This window comes from Euprymna scolopes, chromosome 41, assembly GCF_053919585.1.
Source record: "Euprymna scolopes isolate OS-2025 chromosome 41, ASM5391958v1, whole genome shotgun sequence".
Taxonomy (NCBI): Eukaryota; Metazoa; Mollusca; class Cephalopoda; order Sepiida; family Sepiolidae; genus Euprymna; species Euprymna scolopes.
This window is the reverse complement of record NC_136522.1, coordinates 18,870,082-18,889,639: the sequence shown is the minus strand read 5'-3', so window position 1 is coordinate 18,889,639 and position 19,558 is coordinate 18,870,082. Positions and strand designations below refer to the sequence as shown.

The 19,558-nt window shown below is 33.7% G+C and overlaps 1 protein-coding gene across 1 annotated transcript in view; it reads left to right on the top strand.

Moving 5' to 3' along the window:
- The window catches only part of LOC145266380 (bromodomain adjacent to zinc finger domain protein 1A-like), a 106,021-nt gene that overhangs the window by 72,461 nt on the left and 14,002 nt on the right, over window positions 1-19,558 (top strand). The window contains exons 16-18 of the mRNA XM_080122011.1: window positions 8,219-8,486; window positions 13,073-13,344; window positions 18,152-18,423. Of these exons, the coding sequence (XP_079978137.1) occupies window positions 8,219-8,486; window positions 13,073-13,344; window positions 18,152-18,423 (812 nt within the window). The remainder of the gene's footprint in view (window positions 1-8,218; window positions 8,487-13,072; window positions 13,345-18,151; window positions 18,424-19,558) is intronic.

The following is a 19,558-nucleotide window of genomic DNA, read 5'->3' as shown; positions in this document are numbered from 1 at the left end:
TTCGCACAGGCTTGAAAAGATCTTGAATTAATTGCCATTGCTCCCAGGTCCACTCTGACCCGGAGTGGTAGTACCTGTTAGGGTCCCAACTATGGGTTAAATAGAATCCGGCTTAAAAAACAAATATACTCCATTAAAAATCGTTCCTCAAAATAACTAGATTCGGCATTAAATAACTTGAAAAAGGTTGATATGCCGTAAAACAAAAACAACCAACCAAAAGATCTTGAATTTTGAGCTTTGTCTTGGAAAGGCCTTATTTATTACTTTGGAAATATGGAAAAGGGCTTGAAAATTCTACGTAATGTTAAAAATATAATTTATATATATAAATCTCACCTTTCTGTTTAAATGTATGTTTGTAGGTCTACCTAAAACTTTCGACAGATTTTCATGAGATTGGTATCATTTTGAAGCTTGACCCTTCAAATGACAAATATCGAAAAATTGGTCAAAAGCATTAATTACTTCACCCTCAACTGGGCACTTTCCTGCAAGGATGGGTCGCTTATTGGAAAACGGATGTTCTTCTGTAAAAAAAAAATATGCGATGTAGTCCTCTAACCTGAATTGACATCAAAATGTAACTCTTTTTTTTTTTTTTTTTTTTTTTTTTTTTTTTTTTTTAGACGAGCCTAAATTCTAGTATTAGCAATACACATGGCCGATAATGCTTTGGATAATCACAGATTTCAAGGGGTTTCTGCTAAAATAGTCATATTTTACAAACAAGAGCACTTTGTCTTCAAGATACCACTGTTTAGTTCGGAAATGAATATACTTTCAAATGAATTAGTAAATAATAATGTACATTATATATTAAAGTTTTAAGTAAATAAAGTGATAAAAATGTGAACATCATAAAATGGCGTTTTCGGTAAGATTTGTAGGAGGTGCTCAGTTAAGAAATAAAAATGGTAGAAAAAGACATGGAATGTAATTAAAGATCAGAATAATAAAATTAATTCAAAATTTTTAACAATTTGTCAGCTTTAGCAAAAAGTTGTTTCTTTTTTTATATTTAAATAGGTGGGAAAAAAATACTTGATATTTTTCCAAGCGTCGTGTTTTCTATTAGTGACGTCACTTTTTAAATAACATTTATTTTTGTTTGTTTGTCATAATTGTTCTGAAGTTTCACAATTCATCTCTTAAAAAAAAAAAAAAAAAAAAAAACTCACTTAATCCTATGTCTAACCCTAAGTACGAGTGGCAAGCCTCCTCCTAAAACCTTCAGCCTTAACAATAACGCTAAGTACAAGTGGCAGAGCTCCCCACTAAACAAACTTCCTCTGTAAGCTCATAAGCATAAAAAACTTTAAAGAAAAGTACACATGATTAATCTCCCATAAAAAAAATAAATTGGTCAACTGTCATAAAACGCTAGGATGGTCTTGAAATGGTGAATTATTTTACATTTATGTGAAACCAATCCCCACTCTAAATTTTAAAATTGTTTTTGTTTCTATCAAGTCTTCAGGATGTTCACACAATTTTCCTTAGCCCTATCATTAACCCAAAGTCAGTGGCAACCTCCCACCTTCTCATAATTGCACAAAGACCCTCTTAAAAACCACACATAATCGCCTTTTAGAAAACAAACAAAAAACGCTCAGGATTTATCTATCATAGGAAAGAGAGGGGGGGGGGGTAATTGCCCTAAAACACTGGAAGGATTCAAAATAGAAAATCATTTTACATTAAATTCTAAAATAATTTTTTATCTTTTATTAAAGTTTTTCAAGTTGTTCACATGTAATTGTCTATAAAGGTAGACTTACATATTTTGGGGAGGGGTAACAGAAGGTATTACAATAATACCAAAGAAATATTGCAATATATTCATTTTTAACTAGTCCTAAATTTCGATTTCAGTTTTTGGCGCATAAAATGCATTACAGTTCAACTTTGAATTCTCTAACTTTTCTTATAATGGATACATGGCATTTTTAAGGAATCGCAGCATATTTATGTGAATTTACTGCAGATTATTTGGAAACCATTCATTACTGGAGATTTAACAAAGATTTAGCATTTTTACTGAAAAAGTAGTGTAAGAAATGTGACAAAATGCCTATGGGAAAAAATATCCAAACGTGCAAGGCATAAGAATAGTCATAATTTCCTTAATTTTAATTGGATTTAAAGATTCTTTCTTAGCTCATCAAGCTCTTTCTATATATACCAATATGAAATATTTTAAGCGATTTCAATTTTTTCATGTGTATTGCAGGTGGCCAGTGTTGCTTAATTGTAAGATATGCTTAAATATGATATTTTAATTCATGCAGATTACGTATTTATTATTATAGAGACAATTCTCTATCGATTATTATATTGAACCTAATAAATGGTAGCTAGATCAAAACTAAAAATATATATATATATATATATGACTTGGGTGCCATTATTTAGAATTGAAACCAAAACATACAACTTTCTACCCTTATTCCTTAGCCTCTGAGCCATGCTCATAAGAATGATATATATACACACACACACACACACACACACACACTATATTTCCGCATATAAGGCGGCCGTAAGACGAGGTACAAAATTGGAGCAAATTTTAATAAATTTAAATCACAAAACCATGTTTGTTTAGCCTAGGCTAGAAATTGAAACACACCCGGTATCTTAAGGAATATTGGTTTCTAAAGATGATTTTTTTGAAAGATGGAATCCCATGATCATCAAAGACAAGATGCAAACAAGCAAATCCAGAGTTTTATGATTATATAGATAAAAGTGTGGTGCTTTTTTTCTTTTTTTTCTGATTATTTAAAAAAAAAAAAAAAAAATATATACAATAAAATCTTTAGGGTGTACATACTTATTATAGAATGACAATATCTTTTTTTTCTTTTTTTTTTCTTTTTTTTTTTTTTTTTCTGAGAAAATCAAACTTTATGACTAAGCATGATGTAGTGTTTTCATCAGCCATGATTTATAAATAAGAGGGATATAACTTAATTCAAACTACAGAGATCAAAATCAACCAGAACTCTAATATTTATATCATCAAAAATTGTAAATTTTGATTTTCTTTTTTAAAAAAAACAAACTGATTTTTGGAATATTACAACTTTGTTTTGTGACAAGTACATATATCAAAAAAAGATTTTTAAGCACCTAAATTGTTAAAGTCGTAGTTAGAGCAAAATAAATTGTTTGAGATAATTTCCAACATATTTCACTTGGCTTTTCTCATTGTTTATATGGTCCCGATCAGAACTCTTCCGTTATCTTCACAGCAATTCACAATTATATTAAGATCCTAGTTCTCTTTTTTTTTGATCAAATTTGTCAAATTTGTTTCACTTCAGTCTTTAACATTTCTCATTTCAACACTTGGAGGTTCCGGTACCTTATTCATCATCTTATTCGCAACTTCCTGTGCTATTTTTTCCTAAATTTTTATGGCTGGATCAAATACTGCTTCTGTAACTTAGAAATTTTCTTGTTCCCATGTAAACTCTATTGAACAATATCTCATATCATTTCCATTTCTTGTTCATTTGTTGCTAACACTCTATCGTCATTTTGATATTATTACTAGTGATGGAACAATTCTAATATTTTTCCCAATTTCGATACAATTACCGATTCCATACTAAATTCCTGATTCCGATACAATTACCGATTCTTTATGAATTTCTAAATATTTAACTATAAAATTTTTATTTTTCCTGATTACCATAAAAACGTTAAATATGCACATATTTTCTCAAATATGTAAAACACCATTTTGGAGGGGAGGGGGGTATAAATTTTAGTTTTACTGGTAGTTTAAAAATCAATAAATATTTATTTTATTATTACTAACCAGAATAAAAAAAAAAATTAAAGGAATTGTTTTTGGTATTGGAAAATAGGCACAAATTTTTTCGATACCCACCGAAAGTCCCAATAGTATTCCAATTATAGTGCTGAAAAAGCTTCAACTAGCTCCCATACTTACAAAGCTATTTAAGCGTTATCTTACGGAGAATTGCTTCCCAACGCCCTGGAAAACTTCATCAGTATTTCTTGTATTTAAAAATTCCGGTGATCGGTCCTCTCCCTCACAGTACAGACCAATAAGTCTCCTGTGCGTCATGAGTAAGTTGCTGGAATCTGTGTTAAATAGAGAAGTAGTCAACCACCTCAGCAAAAATAACCTCAGTGACATGAAATATAGTTTCTGTTCTGCTAGATCTACAGTAAATGTATTAAGTTATCTCAGGATTAGAAAATCTTTCAACGGAGGCTTCCTTTCTAGGGCAATTGCTCTTGACATATCAAAGGCCTCTGATAGGGTATGGCATAAAGGTCTTCTCCACAAGATCTCCAGCTGCACTACAGGTGGAAATGTCTTCTCAATTAATAAATTATTTCTCTCTGATAGGTTCATAAGAGTAGTAGTTGAAAAATCAGGTCACAGTATTAATGCTGGAGTCCCTCAGGGGTCCAATCTGAGTCCTGCTTCCTTCATGATCTGCATCTCCCAAATCACATCCTAAGATCATTTGTAGACATTTATGCTGGTAACACTATCATTTATGGCAACACCTCAAAGATCAATGCAACAGTAGGCAGCCCAGGTGGAGAGAGTTGTTTAAAAAATGTATTAGTAGCGGGGTTCCCCAGCATTGGTAGTAGGCAAGCAGGCAGGCTCTAACCCGTAACGCGAAGAAAAAAAGAAATGTCTTAGCCAATGTCTCCATCGTGCAACAGGAAGTTGAGAGCGTTTGAATTAAGTGTAGTCAATCCAATGGTGACGATGACCTAAAATGTCGGCAAAAATAGCCCCCCCCCCCCCCCTGTACAAAACTGCCCAGTTGAGGGTGAAGGAATGAATATTTTTGGCCAATTTTTTGATATTTGTCGTCCGAAGGATTGAGCTTGAAATAGATACCGATCTCACGAGGATCCGTTGTATGTCAAAGGTTTTTGTGAGATATACAAACATGCACACACATTTTGCGCTTTATATATATATATATATATACTAGCATGGGTGCCCGGCATTGCCCGGGTGTTTGGAGGTGTGTTGAGCAAAAAGAAAAAAAAAAATGGTAGTAAGGAAGCAGGCTCGAACCCGTACCGTGAAGGGGGAAAAAACGTGACGTCTTTGCTCTTATGACCACCACCAAACCGGAAGTGACATAGGTTTAAATTAAGGCTAGACAATCGAAAAGAGGGGATGACTTTCGAAAATATCGGTGAAAATGCGACCCCTCCCTGTAGAAAAGTGCCCAGTTGAGGAAACTTAACCCTATTTAAATATTTAAAAAATAATGTTAGACTTCAAATAAAATAAAATAAAAAAATTTTTTTAAAAAACAGCGTTTTTTTTTTTTTTTTTTTTTTTTTCAAAATGGAAAAAAAATCTTTTGTAGAAGAAAAAAAAGGGGGATGGTGGCAGGTAGGCTTGAACGCAGAAAGGCCAATAGGCTGACAACATATGCTGACGCTACGGTGTGCATTTAATGAGGTCAAATCCACATTTAATTTTACTGCAGGATCTTTGATTTTTTTACCCAAATTTGTCTGGTTTTGTTGGGGAAAACCAGCTCCCCCGTTTCTTAGGGGAGTGTCCAAATGAAAGCAATTGTCTGATATGATGGTAAAACCGACATTGACCAAACGTTCATTGCCTTCTGGACTTTCCCAGCCTGTAGGCCAAGAACCGTGCATTAGTTTCACATCAGCTGAAGCAAAGTGCAAGAAGCCGGAGTAGCAAGAATTGTGTAAAACTCGGCATAAATAAATCTAGCCGCAACGTACATTCGCAATTCATACATATTATGATCTGCAGGATATATAAGAAGTTCTAAGCGATGGTAACCCCTCCGAGAACCCTGGCGAAAAAAGCCTTTCTTGGACATATGAAAACTCGCGCGCATGTTTTGCCTTTTATATATATGGATTATTTTTGATAACTCACTTGTAAGTAACGACTTCTATTAGACTAGTAACAACATATTATTGTAAACTTTTTTAATTCTTCTCTTCACTATCTATCTGAACAACACCAGACAAGTGTGGGGATATATATATATATATATATATATATATAATAGCAATTCTTAGATTTGATGGGAAAGAAAGACTTTCTTGAAGTACATATATTAGATCCATTGCTCTTTCCGTTTCCAACAAAATCAGTTCTCTATCGCTCTGAACATGTTCTCACACCTGAGGCTATTCTTTATCTCTACAAATCTTCTATTAGACTACGTATGTAGAGCTGTTGTCATATTTAGTCTGGTGAATCACTGTCCCATTTGAGAAGTCTTGATAAGGTTAAAAACCGTATCTGTAATTTGATTGGCCCTACTCTTCTTTGCAACTCCTCTCACAGACGTGATGTTACTCGTCTCAGTCTTTTCTATAAATATTATGGCATGTGTTCCTCAGAATTTGCTAATCTATTCCTTTCTTTTGTTTCAGCTTGTTTGACTTGTTGTTCTAGTGATCTCCATCAATATGCTGTTTTAATACCTCATTGTAATACAGCTTCCTATTTCAGTAGCTTCTTTAGAAATGCAAGCTAGTGGAATTCTTTTCCTGCTCACTGTTTTCTTATCCTATAGCTTTTTTTTCTACAAGACTAAGGGTCGATAGGCATCTTTCATTCTTAGCTCCTTACATCAAGTGGCTTCATGCCTTCTCTGGAACTTGGGCTACCAGATCAGGCTGTCTGAAGATACTGGCTTCATGACTTAAAATGCACCAAACCTTGATTTTAATTTTTTTTTTTTTTTTTTTTTTTGTTTTTCCACTTTGCAAAATCAATCAAGTCAAAGAAACAATTTTTCTTGACAAAATAACCAAACTAAACACTATGAATAAATATATTGAAGATATAAACAATGTGAAGCAGAAAACCTTTTCCAAAATTACTGGATTCAGCATTAAATAACCTGAAAAGAGTTGATGTGCCGTCAAATAAAACGGCCAAGTGCCTTTTGGAGCAATTTTCATTTAAAAAAAAAAAAAAAAAAAAATTCTTAAAGGTTTACTCGTTCATCATCTGTTTTCTTTACATTTTAATATTAAAAGCAAAACCAGCAACATTCTTCGCATTTCCTTCTCCTTTTTTTACTTTGTCATTGTGTGCCATTTATATGAGATATATTTCTGATGCTTATTTAAAATTACACTTAAAAAATACGGATAAATATTTATGGTGTATGTACTCTTTATGGAGTATGTCATATTCCAAAAATCATGTAAAGTAATCAAATTTCGTTATTTTTTTAACGGAGAATGCTCTGACGAACTGCAAGCACTTCTGCCCCCACAACGTAAATATCCCCGACAAACCCGACAAGCAGCTAAATCACACCCCTTCACAGTAGAGATCTCTAGATGTAAGAGAGCCTTCTACTCCAGTAGTTTCTTCCCCAGAACAGCTAGACTTTGAAATTCCCTTCCGGGTCCTTGCTTCCCCGACTGCACTGGCATGCAGAAGTTCAAGTGCAACGTGAACCGACATCTTGCTTCCCAATTTCCTACACAGTACCCCTGACGCTTATGTCCCCGATAGTAGCCCCCTACAACAAAGTGGCAATGTGCCTTGTTTGGGGTGAAAATGTAATTTAAAAAAAAAAAAAAAAAAAAAACTACACACACACACACACACACACACACACACACACAAATTTTATGATTAAGTGAGGAGTAGGCCGGGAGACTTAAAAAAAAATTTACAAGCACTTATTTTATTAATCGCTAGAAATCAAATATGACTTCATTTTGTGACTTTTTTTTTTTTTTTTTTTTTTTTTAAGTGTAATCCTAAATAAGCAGCATTTTTGTTTATTAATAATTTCATTTTCAAAGTTAAAGCAAAACACAAACTCACAAAGTTCCGTTTCTTATTAGTCACTCGTCACTCATTTATTTACATGGATTTCTAACCCTATTTTCCTTTCCTTGGATCGCTTGTTTTGGGAATTCCCTTCCTGCTTTTCAGACAGTATCAATAAGCCGAAATTTAAATGTAATACAAAGCAACATCTTGCTGTCAATCTCCCTACCCAGGTTGCCCCCTTATAAATCTGACCCCACCACGATAGCCCTTTACATTTATTTCACTGGATAACATTCCTTGTTTGGAATGAATAAAAGTTTAAAAAAAATTTTTTTTTTAATTTGCCAACCATCGTTCATTTATACTTTTACTGTCAATCTAAACAAACACTTTTTTCTTTTTATCTTTCTTCAGGTGAAGGATCGTCTTGAATGGCGTGCTGCTGTTGACGGTAGTTCCAACCAGACCAATTCCGAGGACTCTCCAAAAGTAAAGAAAGAAACAGAAAACGGTGAAAGCGCTGTGAAAACTCTGTCCAGGGCTTTACTCCAGATTGCGCATGGAGTGGAGTCCCGTTATATGCGCGAACCGTTTGGGGATGCCGGCAGCAAAGACAGCAAAAAAGATTCCAAGAACAAAAAGAAAGACAGAGAAGGAGATCCGAGTGAAGATATGGAAAATGGTACGCATGTCTGTTATCATTTGCAACTATGTTTTTTTTTTTCCCCCTAGTAAAGAATGTTAGGTTAATTTTAACCTGAAGTAGGAGTGGGGATTACTTATCAAGACCCAAAAGCCACTCGAGATTAAGGGTTAATTGGTGTCGGGTTGCTGGTGAAACAACACTATGATGATTGGTAATGGTGAAAGTTGGGTGGGGTTTAATTATTTTAGAGGATGGGTCAACAAGAACTTGTTTACATTAGACTTCAAATACTTTATAACACTAAAATATAGTCCATTTTTAGCACCTCCTCCTCTGTTTTTTCCTTGGCCTTTCATGTAGCATCACACTGTGTATTCATTCCTAATAGACTAACCGGGGTCAATTGGTTAAACTAATTTTTTGGTCTGCCTTCATTAATGGATACATCCAGCTGTATATAAGTTCTTATTGCTAAAAACTAAACAAAACTTCCATGAACAAAGTTTCTTTCCTACAACATCCCATCTGTGGAACAAGATACCACAAGTCTACTTAACCAATTGTCTTCAAGTCTTATGTAAATAAATACTTGTTAAGCCATCCTCTTGGATAATCAATGCTTCTTAGTAATTTTCTATTCTTTTCGCCCATTATTTACGGTCCTCTCATGGCAGTTGCCCCTGACCCCCAGGGTATCACTGAAGCTCTTCCATTCTTTCTTTCTTCATGGTTGTGGCATTCACCTTGGGTCAGTTGGGTCAGCTCATTTCAACAAGCCTATCACATTATGAACACTGCCTGACCAGGCACAGTGATCCAAGGCTGCTTCTATTATCAATGCAAGCCATTCGCAGTTTCAGCAATGGACTCAGTAAAGGTAAGGGCCCAGAATAAGTTAGCATACAGACCAAAGATGCATTTCTTTTATATATGCCTTAGCATCTCTTAAAACCTATCGAACCCTAACCTTTGCAACTTGATGTGGAGGTGATAAATATTAGTAGGGTTTATTATTTACTGATTGGTTTTATATAGATATGTGTACGTGTTGTATTTTCACTGTTCTGAATGTGGTGATCAACTTCTGTGAAAATGTTTACGGGGAAGGGGGAAAAAATCCATGATTTTTCTTCATTGTTTAACGGACAAAAGTGCATATAAAAACTTTGATGGTATGGTCACATTGAAAGAAAGAAGAAAAAAAAAAATACAAGTATAAATAGAATTTGAGTTCTATCATGTTTTTAACTGTGGAATAGTTGTGCAACCAAATTCAGTATAAAAAATTGACTTTTCTTCCTTGCCTTTAATCAAAGGTCTGCTATTTTTAACGATTAATCTCGAAGTGTAATTGTACTAACTTTGACATAACACGTAAATGTGATGTTTTCACCTGAAATGCGTTGGTTCACCAATCTACACAAACACCAAAAACGTTTATATTTTTAAATATTTAAAAGGAAGTTTCCAACATTAATTTCATCTGGGTTACACTGGAAGCTATAGCTAATTTTTATTAAAAAATTGAATTCGAAAATCTCTGAAGAACACTCTTTACAATCGAAATGATATAAATCAGGCATGTAAAACTCAGAGCCCTTCGGGGCCACAGGAATCAGTTTGTGTTGGCATGAGGGCCACACCCCTACAATATTAATCAAATTAGTTAAATAAAAATCATTGCTGAACATGTTTCTTTTACCGTTAATTTAGAAACATGCAATAGTTTGGTCAAATTCAAAAACGCAAGTTAAAAGTACTTGTAGTTTAACAAAAGAATATAACAAAGGAAATCAGCATGACATATAAATCTGTTCTTTATTTCGATATAACAAAAATTTAAAAAGCAACATACATAGCCAACATGTATTTGAATGCAACAAATGCAATGCACATAAATTATAATTCAAAATGAACATTTATTGTCAAGTACTCAAACATGTTTTGTGTTTTCTCCTGAGGTTTGACACCTCTTGTTCTTGACAAGCTTTGGTAAGTCTGGCTGAAGTTTCTGTGTACTTCCAAGCTTTACAAGAGAAGATAAGTGTTTGTCAGTCAACCTAGTTCTTTGAGAAGTCTTTATTAATTTCATGAAGGAAAATAATCGTTCACACAAATAGGTGGAACCAAACATTGCCACAATCCGTGTGAGTGACAAACTTTCTGAAATTTATAAACCTTTTCAGAAGGTATGAAAAGAAATCAGGTATTCCCACTCGAAAATTCTTTGCTCTGAGTAAAGAATCTGACTACATTTCTAACAGTTCCATTTGTAAGCTTTCGTCTGCCTTAGTAACATCAAAAGTAAACGGCGCTGTGAATAATGCAAACTCTTGCTCAAAATATGAGGAATCACAAAATCTTTTTTGAAATTCCTTTGACAACGATTTCAGGTGACTGTCATACTTGGCAAAACTTAATGCTGACTTAGTATTAGTACTATTTTTTAGCTGTTTGCACATAGGGAAATGAATTAAATTTCATTTGAGACTTGTGACTTCCATAATCTCAACTTTGTAATGAAGCATTTGATGTCATCATACAACTGAGTGATGAGCTTGTTTTTACCTTGTAATTTCAAATTGAGTTCATTTAATTGTGCTGTAATGTCCACGGCATAAGCCAGATTCTGGAGCCAACTTTCATCTTTAATTTCATCAATGTTTCCACCTCTCATCTCCAAAAAAGTGATTATTTCTTGTCTTAACAAATAAAATCTTTTCAACACTTTGTGACATGACAACCAGCATACATTTGTGTAGAATGGAACATTGGTGAACTGATTATCCATATCTTCTAACAGCTGGTTGAATTGACAGTGGTTGAGAGAACAACCTCTAATATAGTTCACTGTCTTTATGACTAAACTAAGCACACGATCCAATTTTAAAATCTTTGAACACAAATTTTGTTGATGAATAATATGGAAATGTGTAAATGACAAATCCGGATGTAAAAACTTTCGACAGAGGCAATGGATTTTCACAAGATTGGTATCGTTTTGAAGCTTGACCCTTCGAACAATAAATATCGAAAAATTGGTTAAAAACATTAATTCTTTCACTCTCAACTGGGCACTTTTCTACAAGGAGGGTTTTTTTTTTTTTTTTTTTTTTTTTTTTTTTTTTCTTCCCCCCTTGCTATTTTTGCAAGTCATCAGATCGGTTGGAATGACTGTACTAATTTCAACTTTCCGAACTTCCGGTCGCGTCATGGAGTAGGGGTAAGATGTACATCTCCTTTAATCAGTAAACTTATATTAAAAGAACAAAACTTGAATTTAGATACAGGATAACTTACATCACAAAAACATGGTACTGATGATAAAATAAAAAAAATCAATCAATACACTCATTTCATTTTATATACACATCCAATAGTTTGAATTCTAACAACTATATTCATTTCAATAAAGAACAGAAACGGTATCATATCTTTTAAAATTCTAACGGCTATATGTTGGTGGGAGGGGGGGAATTCACTCGCTCCATGCTATAACACTGTACATGCTTTAAATGCTCGTGGCTATTTATTTATTTATTTATTTTTTTTTTTCGTTTGAAAATTAAACAAAAACATCCATTTCACATTACAAACACAGCAAATATATTTTCAAATATTGTACTGGTATTTTTATTTCTTTAAATTAATCCTCTCAGAAGTTTTGAAATAAAGACAAAACGTTAGTGAACATGTAATTTTGGTTTATTCCGTTTATACACACACACACACCCCTATATATATAAAAGCGAAAATGTATGTATGTATGTTTTTCCTCGATGTCCACAAAAGGCTTCTTTCAGAGAAGTGCTCGCTTGCTTCACAACTTAAAACTTTTTATATCATCCATAAATTATAATATCTCACACTTAACCATGGAGCTCGCCTGTCTATTTAATTTTATTGACTTTCAAACGTTAATTATTCCACATTTCCCGCATCGGCACGTGTTACATTTGGTTTTCAGTATAAACAAAAAGCAAAACTTGACTCTAATCTCTGGCCGAAAGCCAGTGGTCTCTAAAGAGCTAAGTAACGTTTGTTCAATGTCAACTTCATCATATCAGACAGTAGCTTTCATTTTGAGACGAGACACTCCCCCTAATAAACAGGGAGCTGGTTTTCCCCGAACTTAGTTAAAAACAAACAAACCGATTTATTTATTTATTTATTTAAAAACTGTCCCGCATAAAATCGTAACTGCTGAATAGCTATCGCCGTCACGTCAATCAAAAACGCGCACCTGTTTTTTTTTGTTTTTTTTTTTGTTTTTTTTTTCACACTTTACTATTTTCCAACTGCGTGTCGTCAAGGCTTCGTTTTTTTTTTCACGGGCACCTGCTTTTTTTTACTATGCGCGTCAAGGCTTCTGGTTTTTTTTTCACACACACCTACAAACACCCGGGCAAGGCCGGGTACCCTTCGCTAGTATATATATATATATATATATATATATATATATATATCAAATTTTAGTCATTCAATGAATTTAAAAATTTATGAGGTGAAATGTTTGAGTTTCAGATTTTTATTATTCTATGTAAATATATATTCAGTAATAATTCTCTCACTTTCCTTTAACGGGGAAAAAAATTTACCTTTATTTTTTTTCTCCCCTGCAGACGATGATAAACCGGTGGTTGTTGTGAGCAGCCAAAAGTCTAAGAAAGCCCGAACCCTGTTTCAACGGTGGGAAGAATCGTTGATAAATTGCACCAGTTTTCCCCAGATCTTCCTCCACCTTTCCTCATTGGAGAAAAGTATAATTTGGTCCAAGTCCGCCCTCCATGCTCGCTGCCGTATCTGTCGACGGAAGGGAGATGGCGAACACATGCTTCTCTGTGACGAATGTGATAGAGGACATCACATGTATTGTCTGAAGCCCCCTGTCAAAGTAAGTAGAAATGCCTTCAGTTTGACTTGAATGAGATGGTTTTGTTTCTGGTTTTTAAACCCTTGCCTCCACCCCACCACACACACATAATTGTTAAAATCTTAACAAAATGTTTTAAGTTGATGTCAAGTGAAATTTCTACAACTTTACTAAACTTAATTCCACTAGATTTTAATTTTTTATTATTATTTGGTAGGGTATTATTATTAGTATTATTATTATAATAATAAACCAAGTATTCTTTCTGAAGTTTTTATTTTTAATTTTTTTCTTGGTGCTTATTAAGAATTACACTAAATTAAAAAAAAAAATTTTCAAATACAGAAAACTCTTTATGATGTACATACTCCTTATAGAACAAAGAGGTCATATTCCAAAAATTAGATAAATTTTCTTTTTTATTTTGTTTCTTTCAATTAAGAAAATCAAATTTTACGATTTTTAGTTTAAAGTCTATACTTTGAATCCAAACAAAAACTCTGTAGTCGAATTGGATTGTTGTCCTAATTAAAACAATATGGCCACTTCTGACCAACCCCTTGCTTACACTCATAAAATTTGATTTTTTTTTTTTTTTTTTTTTTTTTTTTTTAATTTATTTTATTATTGGAATCCTTTGAGATGAGTAATTTGTGTATTTGCAGACTGTTATCCTCATCTTCATAATTGTTTCGCAACATTTCAGCCAACTTATCCTCTGGCACAGTGGATAGAGGCGTTGATTCTCTATAGTTCGAGGTGAGCATTGGCAGTTTGAATCCTATTAAAAAGAAGGCCAGAAATTTAGTTGGCCAAAACGTGAAACGACAGCTATGGAAGGCAGTAATTACTGGAGATACAGTTACAAGTCTCGCCATTCCTATCTCGTCGCAGTTAATCACTTGAAGAAGGCCAGGGGATGAGTTGGCCAGAATGTGGTGAAACAACAACTATGAAGATGAGGATAACAGTGCACAAATAAATAAAATTACTTGATCAATTTGTGATTTTCGGAATATGACATCTTTCTTTCTGTGACGAGTCAAAGATTTTTCTGTATTTTAGTTTAACTAAGTGCAATTCTAAACAAGCACTTTTTTTTATTAGCTTTTTATTTAAAAAAAAAAAAAAACTCATTTTTCAAATGAGTATTAATACAAAAGTCCAATTTCTCATGAAGAGATTGGCATTTTCCCAGAAAATGCAGATTTCTGCTGAAATTCCTGGAACCTTGTAGATAATTCTATTTTTAACCAAAGTACTTCTTCTTCCCTCTCTCACTGAAAATTTTGATTCTACAATTTCCCATTTTACTTAAAAAAATAAAAATTAAATAAATAAAAACTTCAGAAAGAATACTTGGTTTATTATAATACTACTAATAATAATAATAATCATACCCTTATTCTATAAAAAGTACTGACATTACTATTCTTATTGAAAGAACTTAACGATTCCTATCTTTTGGTATAGAATTGTGGAATGTGGAATTGTCTTCCATTTTCCTGCTTTCCGGCTGACTACAATATGGTTGTCTTCAAGTCTAACGTAAATAAGTTCTTGATGAGCCGTTCCATATAAGTTATCAAATTTAACAAATTTTCATTAATAATGATTATTATATTGTCCAATTTCTACTGTACACTCTTTAACCCTTATCCTTGAGTGGCCTCTTGGCCTTGATAATGAGTTGATACCTATGAAAAAAAAAAAGAAAAAGTCCAATGTGAATAAGTTCTAATTGAATCGTCCCCCTAAGTAATCCAAGTTTCAAAATTCCCACTGTTTACTATGCTAAAATCACAATGACTAATGTATACCTATTAACCCTTATCCTCGAGTGGCCTCTGGGCCTTGATAAGTGGTGACACCCTTGTAAAAAAAAAAAAAAAAAAAAAAAAAAAAGAATGCAGGGCTTTGAGGTTGGAGCAAATTCATTACTTAGTGGTTGTTAAAAATTGTCCGATTCTAAATCAAAAAGAAAGTAAGTAATGGTGATCTGATTTGTGTTGAAACTTCACTGAAGATTTTAGTTTTAAATGCTGCCCGGTCATTAAATACACATAAATAAATTTTAATTTATGCAGATTGCGTATTATTGTAAGGCCTATTCTCAATTGATTATTATATTGTACCCAATATATAGTTGTGATTTAAAAAAAAAAAAAAAAAAAAAAAAAAAAAAAAATGAAAAGAGAAATATTCCTAGGTGACAATCGAAAAGAAAACATTTAGCTTTCGAGCGGTATTGGCTGCTATCTGATAGATAAATCAACTGGCTTTAACGTATAAATGTATATTTGCGCATGCGTAAAGGAACACTTTAAATTCAACTTGGGTCTCCCAAGTTCCAATTTTTCAATTTTGACTCTTTAGCTATTTTTACCTGCTAAAAACCAAATTAAATTTATTTCGCAGATTCAAATCCCCCCAAATAGCAAGTCTGTAGATTGAACAGTTTTGTAAAGACCGTCCTGCACACACAAACAAGGTCACTCATATATTACAATTCATGTAAATTAATGACGGAAATAATATATTGTAAATAAAGAAAGCCAACAAATGACTTTTGCTGAGAAATTCAAAAAAAATTTTATATGTTAGCAGATGTATCCAGCATTGCCCGGTATTAAACATAATGTTAAATTCCTTTAAAAAAAAAAAAAAAAAAAAAAAAAAAAAAAAAAAGGCACACACAAAGAAACTGAGACATGTGCATGCAAGTATTGTTTTTTCTAAACAGTTTATTTCTTGTAAGTAAAAAGAAAATACTTGAGCTAGGATCTAAACCAAAACCTAGTGACAACGAGTCAAGTACCATAACCATTAGGCCAGCTTGCTACACTCTTGAAAGTTTTTACAAATCTACTTAACTCTTTACTGCCGAATTGTACTTTCAAGTTGCCTTTCAAGAAAACAATTTCTTACTCTTATGGCTTGTCAGCCCAACTCGTCTTCAACGTACAGGTCTATGCATGGTTCAACCAGTGAACGAGGGGGTTGTTTATGTTCGTGCGTCAGTTGCACGCTGACTTCTGTCACGTGTGGGTTTCATGATTAAAAAAAAAAAAAAAAAAAATTCTGGGGTTAAAGGAAGCTGTCATATTTCACGACTGCACATGCACAGTCGTGAAGCAGTTGACAAACAGATAATCTGATGCTCTCTCTCTCTCTCTCTCTCTCTCTCTCTCTCTCTCTCTCTCCCCCCCCAGTACCAATTTTTCAATTTTGATCCCTTAGCTTTTTTTTTTTTTTTTTTTGATAGATAAAAACTGATTAAAAGGTTTTCATGTGTCTGAATACCCTATGTACCATATATCAAGTTTGTAGATAAAAAATTTGTTCGGTTAGTGTCCTCGCATACATTGTCACTGTTATAGATATAGAAAATCTTTTTCTTGTTTTTCATTTTTATCATTTCTTAGCAATTTTAAACATAAATTGTATCCATTAGAAGGCCCAGTAGTTCGCATTGAGTTGTCGGCTCCCATCCCTATTTATAGTGGATTAAAAAAATGGCTTATCCAAAAAATAGCGCCTCAATTTCTAATAAAATTTGATTTTCTTAGTTAAAAACAAAAACTACTTGATTTATTCTGTGACATAAAGATTATATATATATATATATATGTGTATATATATATGTGTGTGTGTAATGCTTTTTATTTATTTATTCAAAGTGTTATTCTAAATAGCCAGTTTTGTTACATACTATATTTGGTCCAACATTTAATTCAGTTCAGATAAATTTGTTTGTTTAAAAAAAGTCTATCATAAGTCAAGGTCATTAGTTACCCAAGTATTAAGACCATATGCTAAGATTTTGATCCTCTTCTGTCGAAGAGTTTCAAGTAGCAAATGAAAAATATGAGGGTAGGGTCACGGGCTCAGTAGAAAAAATTGATAGGTGTTTGTGGTTCTTCCATTCGGCAGCAGGGGTAACTTGAAAGCATTTACTGAGGGGGCATTGATGGTGTGAGAACTTAACCTGTTTCAAATAGGACCCGTTGTATTAGAGAAGTGGCCACGCGAACCAGGATGATGCTGGATCTGCATCTTCAGATTATGTCCCTTGGTGGATGGGTTGAAAGCTGGAGCGAACAAAGCTGTTGCCACGGTTGTTATAGGGGACAATGTCAAAACCCTTTATTATTTTGTAGGCCTGTAATATATCAACATGCTGTCTGGAATTCTAGAGTATATAGGTTGAGACGGGTGAGGCATTCGGAGTAGGGCAAATTGGAGATGCCTTGTACAAGTTATATTATGCTGGATCCTTTCCAGAATGTCCTTTTCTTTTTTTTAACTTCGGACATTAGCCTGCAGAAGCATATTCCAAGCGTGGGCGGATTAGGAACTTATGGCATCTATAGCTGCCAACATCTCCTGATTGGATATATAAAAATACATTTTTTGTTGCATTGTCACCTCCAAACAAAGCACAGTGCCACTTTGATGTAGGGGGCTACTATCTGGGACATGATTTGCAGGAGAGTTGAGCAGCAAGATGTTTGTTTACATTAGACTTGAACTTCTGCATGTCGGGGAAACAGGAACCCAGAAGGGAATGCCAATGTCTGGCAGTCCTAAGGAAGGAACTATTACAGTAGAAGGCTTTCTTATATTTAGGAATTTCTACTGTATAGGGGTAAGATTTCTCTGCTTCTTGGAGGTATTTTTACGTCATAGGGTCCAAGAACCTGTAGTGCATTCATTCTACATTTCATTTCTGGTTGGATTTACATTGAAACCACTAAAATGTTAAACTGTTACTTAATGGCCATTGTCATGTGTCGAAAAACATTTAAATGTGTTTGTCTGTTTCCAGACTGTACCTGCTGGCGACTGGTTTTGCCCGAATTGTCGGCCGAAAGAAGTCCGTCCTTCCCCACGGAAAGGGCGGCAAAACTACCTGGAAGAATCAGAAGAATCTGAAGAAGATGGAGAAGAGGAAGAAGACGGAGAAGATGAAGAGGATGAGGAAGAGGAAGGAGAAGAGGAAGAGGAGGGAGAAGAGGAGGAAGAAGAAGAAAATTCGGATGAAGAAGAGGAGGAGGAGGAAGAAGATGAGGATGAAGAAGATGGCAGTGGAGAAGAAAGGTAAGACTTTGTTTTTTATCTCCCTCTTCATTCGCACATTTCTCAATAACCATGCTTTGGATTTTTTTGGAAATTTTGCACAAACATTAGTCATGGTGATAGTAAATTGGGCTTCTTTCTCCAGACTTATTCATTTGTGAAGGAGGACCCTGTATGCCTTTCTTTTTTTCCCCCTCTGTATTTCTTTGTCATCTCTCTCTTCATATTTTCTTTTTCATCTCATCTTTTTTATTTTCGTCTTTTTTTTTTCATCTCCCTATTTGTTTTTTTTTTTTGTTTGTTTTTTTAGTTTGTTTTTTTTTGTTTTTTTTTTTGTTTTTTCATCTCCATTTTTTTTGATCTCCGTTTTGTTTCATCTCCGTTTTGTTTCATCTCCGTTTTGTTTCATCTCCGTTTTGTTTCATCTCCGTTTTGTTTCATCTCCGTTTTGTTTCATCTCCGTTTTGTTTTGTTTTTTCATTTTTTTTTTCATCTCCTTTTTTTTTTTTTCATCTCCTTTTTTTTTTTTTCATCTACTTTTTTTATTTTTCATCTGTTTTTTTTTTCATCTTTATTTTTGTTTCATCTCTCTATTTGTTTTTTATCTCCCTATTTGTTTTTTTGTCTTTGTTTTTTTTTTTCATCACCCTATTCATCCCCCCCCTGTTTGCTTGTTTGTTTTTTCATCTTTTTCAATATTTTGGTATCAGTTTAACAAAGTTTTTGTAGTTTTTAACTTTTAAATTCAGATGAACATATCTCGGCTCAAACAAAAATTTATTGATCGAAATAAGCACCATCAGAATCAACACGCTTTTGCCAACACAAAACAAATGTATTTACGCCAATAGCGTAAAAATCTTGCATTCTGGTGGTAATGAAGTCGGTGAAGGCGTTTTTGATATCGTTTAGGTTTTTGAAGCATTTCTCGTGCCGAAAGTTGTCAAGTTTCTTGAGAAGTCTGCAGAGTATGGCAGATGAGACGGTTTTGTAGCCGAATTGGTTCAATTTCTGCAGGGTCAGTTTAGCAACGTGTGCTCAGGCCTTTTCTGCTGACTAATGCCGAGTGTTATCAGTTTTTATTGCATTTAATCCATTTGTTGAGTACTCTGTTACCATTCAAAAAAAACTAATGGATGAGACCGGTTGCAGACCA